This window comes from Haliaeetus albicilla, chromosome 10 (assembly GCF_947461875.1).
Source record: "Haliaeetus albicilla chromosome 10, bHalAlb1.1, whole genome shotgun sequence".
Taxonomy (NCBI): domain Eukaryota; kingdom Metazoa; phylum Chordata; class Aves; order Accipitriformes; family Accipitridae; genus Haliaeetus; species Haliaeetus albicilla.
Window position 1 is genome coordinate 6501775 of NC_091492.1, and position 23210 is coordinate 6524984.

General features: G+C 46.4%; 1 protein-coding gene across 2 annotated transcripts in view; it reads left to right on the forward strand.

Moving 5' to 3' along the window:
• The first annotated feature begins 2147 nt into the window (after positions 1 to 2147).
• The window catches only part of MAF (MAF bZIP transcription factor), a 194403-nt gene continuing 173340 nt past the window's right edge, over positions 2148 to 23210 (forward strand). For both annotated transcript variants that reach the window (XM_069793405.1, XM_069793404.1), the window contains exons 1-2: positions 2148 to 5336; positions 16111 to 16176. In XM_069793405.1, the coding sequence (XP_069649506.1) occupies positions 4213 to 5336; positions 16111 to 16144 (1158 nt within the window). In that variant the 5' untranslated portion in view covers positions 2148 to 4212 and the 3' untranslated portion in view covers positions 16145 to 16176. The remainder of the gene's footprint in view (positions 5337 to 16110; positions 16177 to 23210) is intronic.

Sequence of the window (23210 nt, forward strand, 5' to 3'; positions counted from 1 at the left end):
GTTTAGCTCATAATTCACCAATCCATAACGACTCCCAGTAATCAGACTGTTGTTTCGTACCCTCCAATATAAGGCAGGGCTGTTTCCTCAGCAATTTTATCCCTACCAGATTATCTCGTCTGATTCTATTAATTCTCTCCCATAAATCTGCTAACAGTGATATGTGATTTACTTACCCTGTTAACTGATCTGAAGACTGTTAAAAGGATTTATCTAGCACTGCACCTAGGAGCAGTTTATGCCTTATCACTCTGTTACTCTGAAGAAGTCTTTCTGAAATCAATTTGGCTGGTTTCATAGTTAAATTCAGCGGGCACTGTTTAGTTCTGCACCATAAAATAAGACACTGGATAAACAAAAGGAGCAGTAACTGTACTTAATGTGTTGGTCTCGATACGTGTTTAAGTCATAACAAATTACACTCCGAGTCCATATAACTCATAACCTGCACGTTCGCTTCTGCTAAGTCTTCTGTGTTAGATACACACAGAGGCGCGCGCGCACACACACACACACACACACACACACTTCAGCGATGGAAGGTCTCGCACACGCTGCTGGCGTGCTCGTCCCAACGCGGGGCGATCCGAGTGTCTTTGGAGTTAATGTTTCACGTCCCCCCGCGCGATCTGTCAGAAAACTCTCCCACGATAAATATACGTTAGTTTGAAGGCTCACGAGCCAGGTCAGCAGCAAAGCGGGAGCGAGCAAGGCTCCACGTTCTGTCGTCGAACAGAGATGCTTGAAAACAAACGGGAGCGAGAGGCTACGAGGGGGACGCTGGAGTTTTCCCTCCGCCTGGCTCAGGGCAGGATTGTTACAAACAGTGCTGGGAAAAGGGAGCAGTCTGGGGGAATTGGCCTGCGATAATTGTGGAAAAACTGAAGGCTGAATAGCTCTAATTGAAATGAAAGTGTGCGATTGTTATGGAAGAAACACTGTTAATAGAGGACTGTAAATGTTTAGACACCCATTGTGAATAGCCAAATAATAAAGAAAAATACTACTAAAATGAGAGTTATAAAGCGTAGGGAGGAGAATGTTGCTTCTGAAGGTTATCCAAAAATTGCTAATAATCTTTTTTTCTCTGCTGCGCTGAACAGCAGAGACATTTTGGTGCAGCAGTTCTGTGTAACAATCACACAAGAACAATATCGTACAACTAATAATTTTACCGGCTGTTCTGGTAGGTCAGAGCTCCAATTAATTTGCAGCACTTGCTTACATTGGTATCAATTAAGAGACGGTCCCCATTAGCTCACGCAATTTCATACTCTTTGTCTGGAGTTCAGAGTTTACTCAGGAAATTTACTCGTTTGCAAATGTAGCACTTTGAATCCTCACGTCCAAGCAAACTATTTTATGGGGCTGGAGCCACATTTCCACAGCCATCTATCAAGCGGGCAAGTGAAATACTACATTTGTACATTCTGAAAAGCAATAACCTTTTCATTTAAAAATATTAGCACACATTTTTATGTCTCTCATAGGTGAGCATGTTAAATGATATACAGTACCACATTCATCTTGCTCAGGGAAAAAAACAAATACAGGGAATTGGGCTGTCCTGGGGGGATTTATGCGGCGAGCCTGGAAGTTTTGTTGATTCCGACGACGTGAAGAAATAGGAAAGCCAGCCCGAGTAGTTAAGTTGCACTAACTTTGTCGGGAATCGCAGTCCGTAAGATAAAGCTAGCAGATGTCCGCGGCTGCGCGTGTGCGGGTGTGTTTCGGGACCGTGCAGAAGTGTATTTTAATTTCGCTAGCGACGTTGGTAGCATTTTTTAGCTTTAGAGAATTGCCTCTAGGATCATCTCTAGCTGTAGCTATCTTCCTAAATTTGCAGTGTGCCCTACCGTTTTTAGCTGCAAGGAACAGTACATGCTGTATGACTTTCAGATGTTAGTACTGGCACTCGTACTGATAATGGCATAGTCAGAAGATGTTATCCATTCGTAAATCCACTAGCCAAGTACTATTTCCTCAGCAGAGATTCTTTGGCTATCGCAAATGATGATTTTCACAGTCGGTGAAAAATTACCCAGAGGCTTGCCCGCACCTACCGAGTAATACCCTGCGTGCGGTTATAAATAGCAAACTCCGAGGGGGAAGGGACCGGGCAAGGGGAGAAGGGAGGATTTGAAGTACAATGTTCAAGAAGCTGGTTTAATATATGACCAAGTGTCAGAAGTCAGGTTTCTGAGAATTACTTTTCAGATAAACAACTTTATAGCACCGCACTTAATCTTACTTACTCGAGACATCTCATTTATCACGGAATTACAAGTAACTTTAATTCTATCGATATTCCCATAAAGCCCGCTCGGAAAATCGAGCCTGCCAGCCCCGGAGGCTGCGGGTTTCCCCGGCCCGCGGCGGGGGGGGGGGAACCGGCACCGGCACCGGCACCGGCACCGGCACCGGGGCAGGGACCACCGCCGCCCCGTCGAGGGCGGGGGGGTGCCCGGCCCGGCTCTCCGGGGCTCCGCACCGGCCGGGGCCCGCCTCGGCACTGACCTTTGGACGAGAGATGGCGCTGTCGAGGTTTAAACCGAGCCGCTCCGCCGCTCCGCCGTCCCAGCCCGCTCGCCGCTGCCACGGCCACCCCGAACCGGCCCCCTCCCGGGGGGCGGGAGTCGAGGGATGGAGGGGGGGGTGGTGTTGGGGGGGGGGGGGCTAAAGTAAATACAATTAGTTCTAAATGAATTAATTAGGCCGGGCCAGCAGGCCAAGTGCGGCGGGCGCGGGGTTTGCAAACTTGCGGGGCTTTCGCCCCCCTTTTTTTGGGGAAGGGGGGCGGGGGGCGGCGATGGAGGACACCGATGCCCCGTCCCCGTACAAAAAAAAAAAAAAAAACCAAACCGAGAGAGAAATGCCGGGGGCGCTGCGGGGGAGCGGAGCGAGAGTGCGGAGCCGGTACCGGCCCGGGGGAGGTACCGGCACGGCGGAGCCCCGCGCTCCGCTGCCGGCTCCCCGCGGCCGGCCGGCCGGCTCTTCCCCTCTCCCTCCTCCTCCTCTTCTTCCTCCCCGGCCGGAGGGAGAGCTCCTCCGCGCCCTCAGGTGCCCGCACCGCCCGGGCGGGCGGGGGCAGCTCCCGGGCAGCCCGCCCCGGGGCAGGGCGCTCGGCCGAAGGGGGAGCGCGGCGGCCGGGGCCGGCCCGGTGCGGCGGGGGAACGGGAGCGGGAGGAGGAGGAGGAGGAGGAGGAGGAGGAGGAGGAAGAGGAGGAGGAGGAGGAGGAGCGGGCCCCGTCCCGCAGCCGCTTTCCGCCGGGGAGGGCGGCGGGCAGGAAGGGGTTAAGGCGCTCCCCAGCTGACAGTCAGCTGATGGGGCCCTGATTGACAGCTCCGAAAAGTTTCCTTGTTTCTATACTATTATGCTAATGAGGGCTGGGATGGCGGCCGCCCATTGGTCCGGCCGCCGAGTCAATTTCCCATTTGACGTCAGGAGCGCTATAAAACTCAGCAATGCTTTTAAACTCTCCTGCTGGATGAAACCTTTAAAATATTTTTCATCTTCTCGCTGTAGCTTTGGGGTCGAGGTGGTTTTTTTCCCTCTCTCTCTCTCTTTTTTTTTTTAAACTATTATTAGTAGTAGTCTTTTGGTTGCGATATCGCCTTTGATTTTTTTTTTTTAAATTTTTTTTTTTTTTTAAATCTCCGCTCTCTTTTCCCTCCTCCCTTCCCCGATGAACCTCTCTCCTCGCTCTGCACTTTGCATGAGAAAGCCCAGAGGAAAGGCACCATGAAGTGTTAAAAAAAATAACAACCCAGCCCAACAACAACAACAAACCAACAACAAATTTCCTCGCACCGCCGCCAGCTCCCACTTCCAGCTGCAGTTCGCGAGCTGCGAAAGCGAGAGAGAGGAGAGAGAAGGGAGGGAGAGGGGAGGAAAGGAGGAAAAAAAAAAAAAAAACCCAACCAAAAAAACCGAGCAACCAACCCTTTATGCAAAAGGCGAATAGCGAGAGCCCCTCGCTCTGATGCATCAGCGGCAGCGGAGACTCTGCGAGGGCTAACGCGGAGCGGAGCGGAGCGGAGGCTGCGAGAGGCGCAGGCGGGGGAGAGCGGAGCGGAGCGCGGAGAGGAGCGGAGCGGAGCGGAGCGGAGCGGAGCTCGCCCGAAATCAAGCTGGCTCACCCGGTGGCAACTCAGAGCAGCCCCCTCGCTCCCGGAGCGCACCCTTTCTGGAGGACTGTCAGCAGCAAAAGGATGGCATCGGAACTGGCGATGAGCGGCTCCGACCTGCCCACCAGTCCCCTGGCCATGGAATATGTTAATGACTTCGATCTGATGAAGTTTGAAGTGAAAAAGGAGCCGGTGGAGACCGACCGCATCATCAGCCAGTGCGGCCGCTTGATCGCCGGGGGATCGCTCTCTTCCACCCCGATGAGCACGCCCTGCAGCTCCGTGCCCCCGTCCCCCAGCTTCTCGGCGCCCAGCCCCGGCTCCGGCACCGACCAGAAGACCCACCTGGAAGACTACTACTGGATGACGGGCTACCCGCAGCAGCTCAACCCGGAGGCGCTGGGCTTCAGCCCCGAGGACGCGGTGGAGGCGCTCATCAACAGCAGCCACCACCCGCTGCCCGGCGCCTTCGATGGCTATGCTAGAGGGCAGCAGCTGGCCGCGGCCGCCGGCGCCGCCGCCGGCTCCGTGCCGCCCGAGGAGATGGGCTCGGCGGCCGCCGTGGTGTCGGCGGTGATCGCCGCGGCGGCGGCGCAGGGCGGCGCGCCCCACTACCACCACCACCACCACCACCCGCACCACGGCGCCGGCGGCGGCGGCGGCGGCGGCGGCGGCGGCGGCGGCGGCGGCGGCGGGCACCCCCACGCCGCGGCGGCGGCGCCGCCGGGCAGCGCGCCGCCCTCCTCCGCCTCCTCGGCCGCCGGCTCCGGCGGCGGCGGCGGCGGCGGCGGGGCCGGGGGGCTGCACCACCCGCACCACGGCGCCGGCGGCGGCGGCGGCGGCGGCGGGGGGCTCCACTTCGACGACCGCTTCTCCGACGAGCAGCTGGTGACCATGTCGGTGCGGGAGCTGAACCGGCAGCTGCGGGGCGTCAGCAAGGAAGAGGTGATCCGGCTGAAGCAGAAGAGGAGGACCCTCAAAAACAGGGGCTATGCCCAGTCCTGCCGCTTCAAGAGGGTCCAGCAGCGGCACGTCCTGGAGTCGGAGAAGAACCAGCTGCTGCAGCAAGTGGAGCACCTAAAGCAGGAGATCTCCAGGCTGGTCCGGGAGAGGGACGCCTACAAGGAAAAGTACGAGAAGCTGGTCAGCAATGGCTTCAGAGAAAACGGATCCAGCAGCGACAACCCCTCCTCTCCAGAGTTTTTCATGTGAGTGCCCACAGCCTTGCCACCTTAACTAAAAGTTCTCCCTGGGAGTTGGTGTTGGGGGCTTTGCTAGAGCGACCGCCCGCCTTGCCGCCTTCTAGGGCGTTTTTTAAAGAGCGAAAACTCAAAACAATTTTAAAACAAAGTTGGCTCTTGGGGGTGGCTTTTGTTGGTGGTTCTCGTTTGTTTGCCCTTTTGCTTTTTTGGGTTTTTTTTTTTTTTTTTTGCTTTTTAAGGTGGGCTGGCTCCGTGGTGGCCGACCAAAAGTTCTACATGAGTTTCTTTTCTGTTTATTATTATTATTATTTTTTTAATTTTTTTTTTTTTTGTGGGGGCTTGCTGTTGTGGTTTTGTTGTTTTTTTTTTTAAATTTAAAAGATCCAACTCGCCACCAACTCAGTTCTTCATATGAAGCTTGCTCTTCTTTGAAACCTGCCATCCACATTATATATATATATATTTTTAAGTTCATGAGGTTTTTTTTTTCTTTTGAGCTTGCTGTGTCCAAAAAGTCAGATTTTTTTTTTTTTGCCATCCTGAGTTCCTCATATGAGATTTGAGCTTTGCAAAAAGAAAAATAAAATTTAAAAAAAATACAAAAAAACACAAAACAAAAACAAAAAAATACAAAAACAATGTGAAATTTTTAGACTCCAGCTTGCTGAGTTCCATCAGTTTTTAGCGTTGTTGTGCAAAACTAGAGATATGCCTAGATCCACCTGCCAAAATCAAGCCTGCATCAACCTTCCGTGTGTTCATGTGAGTTTTGGCCTTAATCTGCCAAACGTGAGACTTTAGTCTGCCATTAGAATCCCATACTCATCTCATGCATTACGCTTGCTATTTTGTCTTAGCAACAATGAACTATAACTGTTTCGAAAGACTATGAAAAAGAGACATTATATTAATAAAAAACCCTGCATGCTGGTCATGTACGGTATAATTATTTTTTTTTTTTCTTTTGCTTGGAAATGGACTTTTGGAGACTATTATGGCATGGCATTCATCCTTTTGTTTTATTGCCTCATCACTTTTTTGGGTTGAAAGCAAAAAAGTGCAACCTTTGATCTTCCTCCTCCTCCTCTTCCTCCCCATTAAAGTTTGCATCTGCTCTAAAACTGCTTTGAGTTACTCAAAACTTCAGACTTCCTTTTAAATGCACTGAAGCATTCCCTCTCAAAAAACCCGCCAGAATGGATTTTGATAACCTAATGTGGCAAAAAAAATATATATATATTAAAAAAAAAAACAACACACACACAAAAAGAACTTTGGAAAGATGTTCAAAATTCACATCCCACTCGGGGGGGACATTGAAACCATGCTGTTGCCTAAAACAGTCTAAAAATTAATTTTAAGTAATCTGCCCCATTTTTTTTTTTTCCTTTTGCATTTGGTCATTGTCAAATGTGGAATGCTCTGGGTTCCTAGTATATAATTTAATTCTAGTTTCTGTCATCTGTTAGCCCAGTTAAAATGTATGCTACAGATAAAGGAATGTTATAGATAAATTCGAAAGAGTTAGGTCTGTTTAGATGTAGATTTTTTTTTAAAGATTGATGCACTAAATTGTTTACTGTCGTGATGTAAAGGGGGGTAGAATTTGCAACGGGACTGTTTTAAAAAGTAGTTTATGCAGCATGTGCTTGCAACTTAAATATAAGTTGGGTATATGTAGTCCTTGCTATACCACTGACTGTATTTGAAAACCAAAGTATTAAAAGGGGGAGGCACCCCTGTTTATATCTATAGGGGTATTTTACATTCAAAATGTATGGGTTGGTTTTTTGGTTGGTTTTTTTTTTTTTTTTTTTTTCCAAAATTGAAGTATTTGGGACTGAATTGCACTAAGATATAACCTGCAAGCATATAATACAAAAACAACAAAAAAAAATTATGAACCTGTTTAGAACGCTAATACAATTTATGCAGTTATAAAGATGGCATTACTGCACAGTTTTAAAATGATGCAGATTTTTTTACAGTTGTATTGTGGTGCAGAACTGGATTTTCTGTAACTTCAAAAATTCCACAGTTTTAAAGGCAATAATCAGTAAATTTTATTTTCAGGGACTGATATCCTGTCTTTTAAAAAAAAAAAATGGAAAGTAAATCTTACCACAATAAATATAAAAAAATCTTGTCAGTTACTTTTTCTTTTACATATTTTGCTGTGCAAAATTGTTTTATATCTTGAGTTACTAACTAACCACGTGTGATGTTCCTATGTGCTTTTCTTTCATTTTCGACTCTATGGTTATATCAAAAGAGAGAATAATCTACAATAATAAACTGCATTTTTTTGATTCCGTACTCAGTTTCTTAGTCTGTAGTTTAAAGTTCAAGAACTCCGAGAGCAAGTACTTCAGTGTACTGCCTGGCGAAGGGGTGATGCTGATACAAGAGCTGGACTCGATAATATTCAGGAGGGGAGAAGGGAAAGGATAGCTTCCTGTAAAGTGGAAAATTGTCGCCCGCTAGAAATCAAGTTATCTCTCAGGTAGATGAAAAACGTGAGCTTTCAGGTGCTGCTTCTGACTTCTCAGTATTGCTCTGAGCTCAGTTTCAGTGACTCAGATCATCCCACCAGGTTTTAGGAGACCTCAAAGGGGAGGTCTGCTTAAAAACCTGATGACATGATACGGCCCTATATTTTGATTGTTTTATGATGGAGTGAAGTGAAAGGGAAGACTTCACATCCTCTTATCATCTGATCCCAGCAAAGCATGCCTGTCTCTAGTAAGAGATGACACCGCATCAGGCTTGGCTCGTCACAAAGCCACTTAATGCTACATCGAAAGATTCCTTGCCATTTGGGTCCATACTGCCTCCTTTTTTTTCTTCGCTTTGCTTTCCCCCTCCCCTTCTTCTTTTGTTTGCCCCGTGGTGGTTTTTTTGGTGGGGTTTTTTTCGTTGTTTGGTTTTTTTTTGTTTTTTTTTTTTTTGCTACAGGCCTTAGAAAGCTCAGAGAGAACTGAGGAGCAGAGAAAAAAAAATTCAAAGGACTTCCTCCAACTTTTGAGAGTTATTTGTCCTAAACAGTCAATCCAAAGGTTAACGTGCTAGAAACGTTCAGGTCTCCGAGCCCCTCTTCACTTCAGTTCTCCATGTCAAAGGGCATTTCGACTTCGAAAGGCTCCTCAAACCCTCCACCGGGTTCGTTTAAAGCCACCTTCCCCGAGAACCTCCAGCATCCGTTTGCAGAGCCCTCTCCCGCTCTTTGAATGGGATTATCTGCCCAGGTTATTTCAGAAGCGGAGGACTCTCCGAAGGATGCTCCAGCCGCTCCAGGATGGGAGTTTTATCTCCAGACCCGGGCTCATAAACCCAGCACTGTTTTTTTTTTCCCTTATATTCCACCCCCCTGCCCCACCACTGTTGGTGCAACTTCTTCCCAGCTGTAAGGTCATCCCTCCCGGGCGCTGGTGGCACTGAAAGGAGAGGACCTGTTGCCGTTCCTCTGCCCGGCTGGACCAGCCCATGTCTCGGACCCCATCCTGCCCCGTGTGCCAAGGTCAGGATGCGGCCCCGAGACCCCCCCGCGGGCGCCTGCACCCGCGGGAACCTGCGTCAGTGGGCGCTGGGCGCTGCTGGAGGTCAACCTGCTCCCGCTGAGGTCCCTCTGAGGGGACGGAGAGCCGGCCCCGCCGTGGGTGACAGCGGGCGTTGGTGGCCGTGGTTCCCGATGCCGATGCTGCGCCTCGCCCCTCCCCGGTGCCGGGGCACCAACCTGCCCTTTGGCATCTGACCTGCTGTTGCACCAGGGTTTGAGTAATGGTTCAAGCTCCAGATTCTGGTTAATTCGAGTTCCATTTGCTGGTTAATGTGTAAGCTGTGGGTAAACTGGTTGCTATTGGCTGAGCAGAGAATTATCTGCTGCGAAAGACAGGACTGCTTTTTACTTCTTCTCCCACCTCCCCTTCCCCGGCCGAGCCTTTACTGATGCCCGGGGTTTTTTTTGCAGGGGGTCGCTTCGAGGCTTTGCCGCTGCCCTTGCCGAGAGCTCCCAAAGGAGCCCTGCCCTAAGGAAGGGAAGGAGCGAGGCCTCTCCTCGGCAAAGCCCCCCCAAAGGGACGCTGCGGCCCCCGAGGGAGCGCCCAGCCCCACGCCCCCGCAGCGGGACCCGCTTCTGGTCCAGCCTCATCCCCGCGTCCCACTGCCGCTCCGGGTTTCCTTGCAGGCAAAGTTAGGAGCTGGCACTAGGATTTTAAATAGCAGCGCAGAGCGAGGGGAGCACCTATGCCTCCTTGAAGTATCTTCTTTCTCAGAGGCAAAAAAACCCCACCCTGTTTGAACAGCGATAAGAGAAATCCTTCCTAGAAATAGACCGAGTGCAAAAGGGAAAATTCCCATCGCACACCCAGCCTGAGAGGGGAAAAAAGGCTCTCTCCCAATTTGGCATCGTTAAGACACATTGCAATCTTGCTCTGCAAATAAAAAAAAAAAACGCTGCCTTCCTTAGGTTGCACTTGAATTTCAGCCTGAAACACACCAACTGCCCAACTGAAGGAGAAAAAAAAAAATAGATGCACATTTTAATGCTCACTAAAGCAAAGCGAGTAGTGGGGTTCTCTGTATGAATCATTGCAGGGGAGCGCCCACCTTTGCCGCAGGACTGCTTGCTGAGGACTAATTGGAACCGCTCTGCTCTGAATAACCTGTGTTCATTAATCACCCCTCGCTTGACTCTGGCCTCAATCCTGCTCCCATTGAGCTCGGAGGTGCAATCCCCAGGGATTTCAAAGGGGAGCAGGATCCCGCCGTTCTCCCGCAGGTACCTCTCCGCCTAAAGCAGGGGGAACGCTGCCCGAGCCGGGCAATCGTGTGTCAAAAGGCATGCGTGGTCTTAATCTCCCCATCACTAACAACATCCTATTTCTCCCATAGTCCTACAGTGCTTTCCCATTTATTAACTACATTACAAAGAACTTTCATGTGACCGGTGCCGGGAGATAACGTGCACGGAGAGCGGCCCTTTGCTGGCTGGGAAATGGTGTGCGCTGTGGCTCAGCCCTCTCCTCCCTCCCCATCCCACCTTACGCTTAAGCCTTTTTTATTTCCCCCCCCTAAAATGAAACATAACCCTCCGCCCGACCTCCAGGCTTCTGCTGAGCAGAGTCCAAGAGTATTTTTGTGTTTGTGCTGCAGCATTTTACCCTGCTCGAGAAATGTCATCCTGGACGGCATCCTAAAAAAAAAAAGAGGGGAGAAGGGAGGGAAATATCCCAGTCGCACCAGCGCATATTTATTTCTTGAACAATTTCTCACCACCGCTGGGCAGGCACCGTGCGAGAAGCGCCCGTTTGCAAACGGAGCGGTGAGAGCTTCTATTTATTAGAAAGTCTTCTTCACCCTTTTAAAACAAAAACGCCTGCGCTGAATCAAAATGCCACTTGAAAACTACCCCCACGTGAAACATGGCAGCAAATTTTTTGTTTAAAAAATGAACTTTGCCAGCTCTTTTTTTCCTTTCCCTTCCGAAAGCTTTTGCGCAGCTGTTTCCTCCCCCTCCCTCTGCGTAGTGTGTAGGAAGTTCTTGATCTAGAATCATTCATAATTTTAATACCAATTTCTATTTGACATAATATACTAATATCAGATAGAGAGTGTAGCTGCTTCCTGGATTTAGGGAGGAAATGATGCATATATCAGAATTATCTGCTCAGATGCCAGAACTACATTGGTGTCATTTCAGCATGTGCTGCATTGAAAGGAAATCCTCTATATTTATTACTCCGATCATCAGAGGAGCTAAATGGACCCACTGTTTCTGACACCTGTTCGGATGGCTGAATTTAAAATTTCACACAGGAAAAAAAATAATAATCCTACATACTTCAATGTTAGGAATTAAGATTTTTTGATAAACTTTCTTCCCTCCCTCTTTCCGAATGGCCGTGTTGTGAGCTGCTGCCATGAGGCTTGGGCATTCCAGGGGTAGCTATGGAGAGTGGGATAGATTTTGTTTGCTCAGCCGGGACAAAAAGCAATCCTGCTTGTACACACACACACACACACACACTTGAGCCGTCTGTAGTCAAATGCTTCAGATACCTGTTTTAAGTGCAGGTCTTGGTATGAATAACACGAGGTAGCACACCCCAGGACGTGGCAGAGGTGAGCGGCTGTCGAGAGGATTCATCTTTTCGGGAGGGACCTGAGCACTCAACCACTTCACACTTTTAAGGCCCCTCTAATGAATTTTTTGGGCACAGCAGATACAAATCAATAGATTAAAATACTGTACACTCTGCTGCATCTAATTCTTGACTGCCTGAAATTGTGGGGGAGGACCGAGAATAACATTTGTCACTCTCTGAGGGCTGAGTGCATTCAGATTTGTGAGCTGTAAGCCAACACGATGCAAAAATAGTCCAGGATGTGACTTAACTTTTCAAGTGAAAAGCAAAAGGCCAGGGATCGGCAAGGCTGTAGCCGGGTGTAGCGGCAGATAGGCAGCTCCGGCTCCAGCCCTGGCTATCTCCCACCGTATCAGGTTGACCCAGCACGGTGTGATAACGTCTCAGTGCCCCCGATGCAAGCTGCTCGTATCTTATTGCTCGCTGAAATGATCATTTTCTTTCACTGTTGCCGTACGCAATTTTTTTTTTTTCCTGAAGTCTAGCTTTTAAACCCGAGCCACTTCCGACAGCAGTGAAGCGTGCAGGCCTGTAGTTGTAGTGCAGTGAGTTACGGGGATGGAGACTGCCCTGCCTCTCTCCTTGCTTGGTTTGAAGCCCTGTTGCCTTTGTGACGTGATCTCCTTTGCTTTTTTTTGTTTTATTATTTTTTAATCCATCTCTATGAATCACCTTGCACGGAGGGAATTGAAGCCAGAGCAGAAGTTTGCTAGAAGTGGTGTTTCTGCGCCACGCAGAGAAAAAAATACCCAGCGAGCAACAAATCAAGCAGTGTCTTCAAGTTTCCAGCGGGGGTAGGGAACGGAGCGTCCCTGGTTGCCACTCTCAATTGTTAATTCATAAAGAAGCACAGTCCTGAAAAATGTTCTCAGCAGCTTGTCCCCCGTTGAAGCAGAAATGTCAATGACTGCGTACGGAGGCGTTAAGGCTCAACACCCTATTTCAGCAGGAGCTCTGGCATCTCCCTGCCCCTCATCCCTTGGGTTTTGGTGTTAAACTCGCGCGTCCCCGAGGGCTGCGGGGTGTCAGGCAGAGCAGGGTGCCCAGGACCGGGGGGGCACACCCGTTTGCCTCCCCGCTGCCCTCCCGGCACCTGCCTCGGCCCGGGGAGAGCAGCACATTGGGGGAGAATTCTGGCACGGCTTCTTAAACGCCTGCTTCCAGCAGCTCGCAAATAACCCGGCCCGGGGAGGGGGTCCCTCTATAACGGTGTAACCCCCCCTCCCTTCCCCCGACGAGCTCTCCAGCAGCACCCGCGGGGTGCTGGGCAGCCAGTCCGGGGCTACCTCGGTAGCCCGGAGGGGCGGATGGGCCTGGGACGGCGGGGCCCGGCCGGGGCTGCCCCGCGCCCCGCCCCCGCCAGGCCGGCTCGGCCGCCGCGCCGGGGGGCGCCGGCCTTTTCCGGGCACCCACGTCCCCCGGGGCGGGTGGAGGTGCTCCCACGCACCGGGCTTGGGGGGCTGCCCCCAGCCCCGGGGTCCCACCGCAGGCAGGTGCGGGGCGGGGGCGGGCAGGGAGCCGGGAGGGACGGGGAAGGGCGAGGGCAGCATCCTTTGGTTGGTTGTTTGCTCGCTTGTTTGTTTGTTTCCAAATGGAATTCCTGGAACAAAAGGGGAGTCTGTGCGTAACTAAAGGATCCGTCCGGGCATCCAAAGCTTAGCTCCGGTGTGTCACCCAGGCGGCTTCAGCTGGCTGACCGTCCCCTAGGTATGTTCACAGAGCACTTCCCCTCCTCTTTGGTTCACAGTCGTCTTTGCTCTTTTCTTTTCTCTTTTCTTTTCTTTTCTTTTCTCTTTTCTTTTCTTTTCTCTTCTCTTTTCTCTTCTCTTTTCTCTTTTCTCTTCTCTTTTCTCTTTTCTCTTCTCTTTTCTCTTTTCTCTTCTCTTTTCTCTTTTCTCTTCTCTTTTCTCTTTTCTCTTCTCTTTTCTCTTTTCTCTTCTCTTTTCTCTTTTCTCTTTTCTCTCTTCTCTTTTCTCTCTTCTCTTTTCTCTCTTCTCTTTTCTCTCTTCTCTTTTCTCTCTTCTCTTTTCTCTCTTCTCTTTTCTCTCTTCTCTTTTCTCTCTTCTCTTTTCTCTCTTCTCTTCTCTTCTCTTTTCCTCTGCTTTTTTCTTTCCCTTTCTTTTCTTTCCCTTTCTTTCCCTTTCTTTTCCCTTCTTTTATCTTCTCTCTTTTCTTTTCTTCCTTGTTTCATCTGTTCCTCTTTCTTCCCTTCTCTTTTCTTTTCTTGTTCTTAATTTTTTTCCCTTTCCTTCCTTTTCTTTTTCCTTTCTTTTTCTTTTCGCCTGTGCTCACATGGAGACTAATCTAAACCCCACTGCAATCAAAGGGAGCTTTTTAAATGACATTTTGGATCAGGCCCTGAGATCTCTGCAGGGAGCAAGATGGGGCAGGGGGGGCAGGATTTACATTTCATGGCTTTTAAAGAATCTGAAGTACGGAGACTTTCTGAGGCTGAGTTTCCCAAGTCTATGTGGATGTATCTCGGAATGTTTATGCGATTAAGCTTAAGGCCCTTTTCTATAAGAAAGCGAGCAGATTCACTTGCCTGCAGCCTGAACCCCGCTTCTCCAATTTGGAGACAAAAGTTCTTGCCAAGGCCTTGGCAGTGGGCTGTCATGATGCTAAAGGGGATGGGGCTAGAATCAGGGGGTTTTGTTGATATCAGCTTCTAAAGCTGTGGTGCTCTCCACTGCAAACAGCCCCTGCTCCCTCAAGCACTTGGAGCTGTTGCAGTCAAACATTAGTGACAATGAAAATGAGCCCTAAAGTGAACCAAACAAAATCTAGGATTTTTTTTTCTCTCCCCTGCCCCCCCCCCCCCCCCCCCTTAACTGCTTCCAAATTCCCCGAGGAAAGCATTTTAATACGTAGGAAGAGCTGCTGGAGCCTGCAATGCGATTCAGTGTTTTGTGGTGTGGGATGAACAGATTTTCCTTTCTGTAGGGTTTCCTCCTGCAAAGTCATTGTAGAGGAGGGAATACTGTAAGATTAAATCTGGTTAAAATACTATATTCATGTCACACCAGATACGATCTCCAGACTGTGCACAGTCTTTCAGCTTCCTTTATTGTGAAATCCTTTTAAAATAGCACAGTATAGAGTAGAAAACTTATTGAGTATAACTCTCTTGCACCAACTCTGTCAGATAAAATGCAGGAAAGTGATCAGCCTTCTTAAATTAATAAATCTGCTTAGTGTCTCTGGCTGCCTTCACGCTGTCTTACTTTCTTTGACTCTTTCCTTATTAATAAACTGATAGTTAAATAAAGCCGCTAAATGAATCAATGCGCCTTGCCGGTGAAAGCGGGCTGGTGCCATCCTGTTTCAGGTCTCCTGTGATGTGGCTGAATAGTTGTGGTTTTAGAGCAGGGATGGCCACAGCAAAGGCTGAGACTGCTAAAAGCAGGCTGACCGCATCGCTTTCTGGATGCTCGTCAGGTGTGAGGCTTGAGTACCTATTCCGCTCGGCCCCATGCATGCATGAATAACAGGATGGATTCACCGATTGGCATGAAAGCAGAGGTCATCTTGAGGAAAATGACACCAAAGGTCTACGGGAGTCATTTGCTTTAAGAGATCCCGGGCCGTGTGCCAAGTATTGCATTTAAGGAAGTACCATCCCCTTTCTCAGGAAAAAAAAAAAAAAAAAAGAAAAGAAAAGGAAAAGCAAAAAAAAAAAAAAAGGAAACGTTGCTTTCAGTGGCATGCGGGACCGTTTCAGTGTGCCTGTCCCACCTTTGGGTGGGATGTGGGAGAGGGATCATTCAGCTGGCACCAAACGTGCAGCGGACTTTTGTTTTCAAAGCTGCAGAGCTGATGTGCAATCAAAATGCTGAAAAAGCGCCTATAGTTTGTCTTGCTTTTTTTTCTTATTCAAACCGATCAGACTTGTGGTTTATTCTTGCTCTGATTATGCTGTATAGTTACAAGAAATGGATGGAGCTGAAGCATTCCTGCAGGCGGTTTATAGAAAATATATGTATATGCCTGTGTGTGCACACTCAGGGAGAGAAAGTTAACTCTAAGGGACACAACAAAATATCCATATTTAAGAAATGTGGATTGACTCACTGACTTATCTCACTTATTGTACAAAGACTCACTCTATGTTGAATTTTTTTTTAAATTAGATTTTAAATATGTGTTGACAGGATGAATTTGTACAGTGTGAGTAACCGCAGGGAGAAATGACAGCTCTGCTTTTGTTATTAAACTACTGTCTGGAAAATAATGGAGTGTGTACAAAAATTGATTATTATTTTGCCAATTACATTAGTGCAGCTAATAACAACCATTAAGAAAGAAATACAGAAAGCTACATGCTTTCAGGTCTTAGAAGCTGATATTCACTGGTGAGGCAAAAATATGTGTTTTTAAGGTAATTTGTCAGGAAGAGTCTCCTGTTATTAATGTAAAGTAAAGACTAGATAGGTGAGCTGGAAATGTTTCACTTCAAACTGTGTTAATTTCTTTTCACTCACTCACAGTTAATAAAAGGTACAAGAGACTTTCTAAATTTAATTTAGGATTTGAATATAAAAGGTCCTATTCTGTACCATAGTGGCACAATAGACGTGTTTTACAATGTTAAAAATTCCTTTTAATAATGGTTTATTTTAATATATTTACTAAATTAGGTACCCGAGAGAATCATCTACAACGGTGATGTGAAAATCCCTGTTACCTGAGGTCAAAAAAAAAAGGTATGTTTTCATTTTCATTAGCAATTTGACATATTTCAGCAGGGGTGGTAATCTGGCTGCTTTGTTTTCTGCTGCTAAGACAGTGCTTTTTGGTCCAGCCCTGGGGAGCTGGTGACAGTCTGTGGTGGAGTTCCCTGGGCTGTCGGATGAGGCTGACTTTCAGGTGCCTACACGAACCATTTGCGATGATGGGGCTTTGTACTTTTGTCAGCCAGGCAGCTCTCCCGTGTCCCACAACTCATATATAATCCTTTGCAAATGTTTTCTTTCTTTTTCTTCAAATGCTAGCGTTCAGACATCAGCTACGGGGATTAAGGATGGGTCTTCTGAAGATCTCCCTTAGATCTCGATGAAAATCATGAGTCTGTGTTAGATGACTTCTGTACTTACAAATTACAATAGAGTTTAATTCACAGCACTGCTTTCCTCTGGAAATTTGTGTTCGTTCAGTCTGTCAACATTGACTAAAAAATATGCCGCTAATGAAAATGTGGGAATTAAACTTTCAGTCCCTTCCCCTGCTAGACTCAAACAGGCCCTTTATTTTTTCCACGGAATCTGATTTTTATTGACCTTGACTATAAAAAATACTAAGTGGCTTAAATGAGCACCAAGGTTGCAGTGACAGATTCCTGTGTGAATTTTTTTTATGAAACCTCCTGTTTTAGTTAAGAACACAAGCTGCCGTACAGCCTACCGCACTTTCATCAGCAGTCACGTGCTGTTAGAAAACAGTTGAATTCTACTGGCTTGTGGAATTAAGCTTGGTTTATTCCTTATTATTTTTTATTATTTAAAATTTGAGTGAGGATGGGGAAGATGTACTTGGTGCTCTAGACTCTCCGTTAAATAGCACCAAGAGGAGTTTTTGTTGGTGTATAGGCTGCGGGAATAGGTGTCTCAAGGAGCACCAGAAGAGGTTCATTTTGAGCCTGAAGCTCCTCTCGCTTCGCTGAGGAACACCCCGGGTAGGGTTTTGCCTGCAATGCATTTCTTTCTGTGTTTCACCACTGTAAATGAGAGGGAAACCAGACCACTTGGGTTTTTGTGCAAGCTTAAAGTGCAACATGCTTTTTGCAAGAACAGAGCCAAAGAGCGATTCAGCTGGAGTAAATACATTAAGTACGTATTTTCATTGCAAAAGTGCAGCACATGTTCCGTCACCTTGTTCCTAGTGTAATGGTTCTAATTTCAGTAATCCCGTAGGAAAACTTTTGTGGTTCCTGTAATTTATATATGTGACTATTAGATTTATATAAATATTATAAGTAATACACATTCTTGTTATCCATACAATAAAAAAGCAAAAGCTTTTTCCCTGATAGACACTTGTGATCTCAGGCCTTGCTTAGCTGGCTGCTCTCCGGGACAATTCCTTGTGCCTTCCTTCCAATATTTTGTGGCTATGCTTTCACATATTACAGAAAAGAAAAAACAGCAGCAAAATCTGTTACTTTTAAGCAAATAGCTCTCAGGTCTCGGAAGAGTTAACGAACTTTTATGGCAAGGTTCAGACAGTTCTGACCCCTATGGTAATATTTCATCTAAGGTTACTGTTGGGAGAGAAATCAAATTTCAGCTGTGAACATGATTGACAGGTGAAAGCAAGAGAGAGAAAGACATCTGGTCAGATGGGGAATTTGGGAAGGAGAAGGACAATTCAGGGAAGTGTCTCTGTGATATTAGGAATAATAAGCTTAGATATGAAAACTCCAATCCTCCACGCTGTCTGGAGGCGTGCTTACTTGATATTCATGGAGGTGGATTGGTTGGGGGAATTTAAGATGGTACATTTAGAGTAGTGGACAGTAGTCTCCGTGGTCCAACTTACTAACTCGACTCCTTTGAAGGAATTATGTTATATTTCTGGCATACTTTTAGGATTTCAAGGCAATTCATTTTATGAGTGCGACTGGAATAGTTGGTGGTTGCTGGTTGAGAGGTTCTCACCATGATGTCTCTCGCGGGACAGATGGCAGCAGGGTTCACGGACGTCAGTTGGTGCCATTGCTCCACGCCCTTGAGTCTGGGGAGATTGCTGGGAGTTTCCAGACTAAGCACGTGAAATTTGTGTTTATGATATACGCCATTATACCAAAAAACAAAATTAATTGCTTTCCCATAAAATACCACCAAGGGTACCTTGTGGTATTTTACAAGGCAACTGTTATTTTCCAAGGGCCGTGTGTTGGCCTATTCCACCTCCTGGCAGATCTGGTGAATGTCCCTCACAATACATACGTAGCCCCAGGCATAATTTATCCTACTTTAGTGTGTTCTGTTCAGTGCAGAAGGGCTTTTCCATCCTTCAACATCACGGAACCAACAGGAACGTAATCTTCCTCTCATTATTTCCTGATCAGCGTGATGATGCTGGAAAAGCAGAATTTGGTTCCGACATAAAAAACTGTAGCCAGGCTTTCTCTTAAAAATGAAGCGTGACAAAAAAAATCTGGTGGTTTTTATCACTGTGTGTAACGCTTAATGTTTCAGTTTTCAAAGAGGCTCTGAAGGACTTTTGTAGAGCTCCAAGGACAGGATGCGGCAGTGATGGACCCTGAGATCTAAACCGCATCCTGCCTACATCTCAGGTGAGAGGAAAGGTCCCGGGTGGGCTCCTGGTCCCACTGCAGGCTTTGGTAAAATCCCCGTTGTATTCCCAGGGCCCACACTTCCACCACAAAGGGAACATCTACAGGGGAGGTCATGCTACTAAAAAGCAAGGTCTGAACTCATACCACGGTAGCTGTGCTGTGAATTCCCTGGATGGATGTTCTTATTTGGGAGTAAGGGTGGATTTCCCTCTTCCCCGATATAGCTTAAGCTGCTTTCAAAATAAAATAAATTAACCAGAAAAATCCGCTCTTACTCTAGAGTAGGAGTGTCCACCCAGGGAATGGATAGCACTGTGGTATAGTTTACTACATAATTTCCCCATATGGATGAGCCCTAAAACTAAGGGGAGAATAAGGAGCAGTAAAGAACAGAAATGTATTTTCTGTTCCTTTTCCAGTTTACCTCTAAGACCTTTCACACAGGGGAAATCATGGCACTCTTAAAGTATACATTTACTTACTTTTCACTGCTCTTCCTGCAGTCACACATGCATTTTTAAAAGAGATTTGTCTTTTGCGCCAGACCTTTTGCATCCTCCTACTGTTTGCCTGTATTTTTGATGTGCAATCAAGTCAGACTGTTGTTTGTGACATCATTTTTCCTTTCATGGCAACAGCCTGTGACGTCAAACCGTCTGACTTCGCTGTAAACTAGACCTTATCGCCTAAGTTTTATTCTCAGACCATACATCTGATAAAATTGAAAATTAAAACAAATAACTGTGTAAACAATCAAATTTCTTTGTGTATGAGTGACTTATTTTTAAATTCCCATTGATGAATTAGTGCTCCCTTTAAAATGACTTTATTTTCCGAAGCTGATATCAAGATAACTACCATGAAATATTGTTGGCAAGTTTCCCATTGTGGTCAATGGGAGCCTTGTATGTGTTTTTCAAGCAGATGTGCTATATTAAGTCTAAATGAGAATCTTTTATTTCAAATGGGATGCGATATGTTATTCTTGATAAAAAAAAAAGGATAGTAAACTCTCTCCCTTCCTTTTCTCTCCCCAAACATATTTTGTACAATTTACAGGTCATTTTACACAGGTAAAAAAATGTTCTCAAGTATTTAAAAAAAGCACAACTTTACTATGTCTCAAACCCCTTTCTAGCTCATTCCTATGAATTTGAAGTATGAAAACATCTTGAGTCTTTATGAGCAAAGAGAATGTACATGCCGTATGTGACAGCTTACACAAATTCCCAGCAAAATGAATTTAATAGTTTTCCCTGTGTTTAGCTCTAAAATATTTTCCAGTGATGTGGCTTTTGCTGTTGTTTAGTTCTAATAGGGGATTTTAAGTTAAGTGCTAAAAAAAAAAAAAAAGGAAATATTTTTAACATCTCTTCTGGGTTTTCTAATTTGTGCCACTTACTGAATGATTCACACTGTACCAAAATACAGGAGATTGATGAGACAGGAAAAGTACTGATTTAACATCCCACATATAAAATTACTTCTCAGGCTTCCACATATAGTCCCGATGTTTAGAGAGTGAAGAAACCGGGAGTTGGGAGTTACAGTCTGACTCACTTGTGAGACTTTGACCCAGTTATTTGATTCTAGATTCAGCAAAATACTCCAGCACTTTAAACTTGTTATCTTAGGTTTCTTCTAAAGGTCTGTTACCGTTGATCTCTTTATATCTCAGTTTACACAGTTATAAACCGAGATAATTAATTCTTACCTTCTAGGCTTTTGTGGGAGTTAAAAAATAGCTGTAATGTTCCTTGAAGCCTTTTAATGAAAGCTGGTGTATTGAAGTACTTGTCATTCACCTTAGTTCATACCCTAGGATGAGAAAGCATTGGTGTTGCCCAAGTCCCAGGCACCATTTCTGACGGGATGAGAATTTAGTCTGAGCACACCAAGCCACGAGTACAAAGATGGGGTGTTTCGGGAGCTGGTTATTTTCTGAATTATACATAACGTAGCTTTACCCTGATTTTGAATGAGTCAAAACGTAAGCAAATTCATGGTTCAGTTATGTGCCCCCTCTCTCTCTTAAACACAATGTATCCTTAATACCTATACGTACACACACATATATATGGAATAACTCCTCTGCACCTGCAAGACATGTAGAGGTCACGCTGTCCTTGTAATTCCTCCCCTTCCTGCCATTACCTTTATTTCCCAAGGTTCGAGCCATTATCATTCAGCAGTTGTGCAGCTTTTCTTTTCTTCCGTCCCCAAATTATTATTGTTTCCCTCCTACCTTCTACCCCTCCCAATCCATAATGGAGTCCTCAGCTGTAAATTTGCTAACCGTAAAGATTTTTGCTTGAAATGTTTTGAAAATGCCGTGGGGGAAAAAAAAAAAAAACCAACCACAACCCCAAGCCTATGAACGACACGCTGTGCCATGCTCCAGCATTGCACTTCTACGGGAAAGATAATAAAGATATTAGCACTCATATAATTTCAGATAGGAAATGAAACCAGACATGAAAGAAACACTAGCTCCAGCTGTTGAGTGGGAATCAAACTAGCTATGGGAATTACAGGTATTGTCACCGGAGACAGCCTGACTTCTGAGAAATGACCTCAGGTGTAGGAGCTTGCTGTGGCCCCTTGCAGATATTAACACCTAATTAACAATCTGTGAGAGCATCCTACATCTTAATCACCAGTGAGGTGAGAATGACAATCACAAGGAGGAGAAGGAGAAGAGAAATGGTAATTTTTCCTCTGCACGCATCATCTAATAACCATGGTTATTCAGATGCAGCTAAATGCGATTTCCTTTTAGTCATTTCTGTCTATTGGAAGGCACAGTAAGTTCATTTGCTAGCAGGTAGGCAGCGGAGGTGAGAATTGAATTGATCTGAGATACTCTGAAAAATTGACCCTGAGGTCATTCCTAGTTTAAATTGGGAAGTAAAGCTGAGCTTATGTCTTCCCTTTCTTCTCTCCCCTCTCCCCCTCTTTTTGTGTTTCCAGGCATGTTAGTCTGTACTGTGTAATTATTTAAACATACTCTGATGGTGGGGAATCTTGTTCCCTCAAAGTTAATCAAAATAAAGAGAGCTTTTGTTAGCGGTGATAGGTAATTAAATAGCTGGCTTCGTGTTATGCAGAGGCATTGTGCAGGGTTATTGACGTCCCAGAGCCGGGCTCCCCAGCCCTTCTGCGCGCAGACTGGCCTGCCGAAGTCGCCACGATTAAGGCCCAGGCTAAATTAAGGACAGAGGGTGTGAAGCTATGTAAATGATTAACAAGGCCAGGCTGTAAAGGAGAGGGGTGCATGGTAGCGTATCCAGAGTCTCCCAGAGGAAAGGCTGTTTCCCTGGGGAGGGGTGCGCGTTTTAAAGACGAGAAAATCAGGTTTGGCGTTTCTCCTTCGTGCCTGCCATTTTCTGGCTGTGGTTTTAGCCGGGAACAGCTCTAAGCGCGGATGGGAACAACCCCCTTACCCAATTTCAGCTCCGGTATAGACACCTAGGGCCGCATTCTGCTCCCGATTCCCTGGTGAAAATGCTCGGGAGCGTGGGGCAGCTGACGGAAAGGCTCTGGGCTTAGACCCGCACCAGAGGGCTGGTGCTAGTAAAAAGCAAGCGAGAAAGTAAAACAAAGGCTGGTTTTGCTCAGTCCCACCAAGGCAGGAGCAGCTTCCCTGGGCTCTGTGGTGATGCTCCAGCTCGCCTCCGTATCACTTGGGCAGGATCGGATGGAGTTTTAATGTAATGCCTTTTAATGGATGCTTTTATGTGGTCTTCCAAACAGCTTCCACTTTCAAAAACAGCTTTACGACAGAGTTAAAATGAGAGGCAGGCAGGCAGGGAGTGAGGAATACATACGCATGTACATCTTGTAGACCTCATTCTGCACTGGCTCTACCCGCAGCACTCCCTTGCCGTGCTCAATAACAATCTCTTTCCGTATCACTTGGACCCAAATTATATTCTAATAAGGAGAGAATGGCAAAGCGAAGACAGCGTTATATTAACCACTCAGCTTCCATGGAAACTCCCATCATTTTCTTTCCTGTGACAAGAGATAATCTCTGTGTTTTCTGTTATCCTCACTTCTTCAACTCCTTTAGCTTTGTTTTCACATGTTGGCCTTGCGCTAAAAAATACAACTTGACATCTTGTGTCTTCTCAGCTAAAAAGGTATCAATTCCTGGACTTAATGTCAGCTGTACCCAGATCAAAGGCAAGAAACATAAAAGTTGACATATATTATTTATTTCATGGTTTACATCAATGATGTTTCTCTCTACCCTTTTTTATTATTATTGCTGATGTTTTGCCCATAATGTTGCACTCGCTTCTCAAAAGTGTTTGTCCCCTACAGACAAATATTCATATTAATGTAATCCATCAGCAGCTAACAAACGCCAGCTCAATTCGGTGTTTGCCGCACACCCAAAAATCCCATTGTTTTTGCAGGACTCTTTGGGTGTGAGAA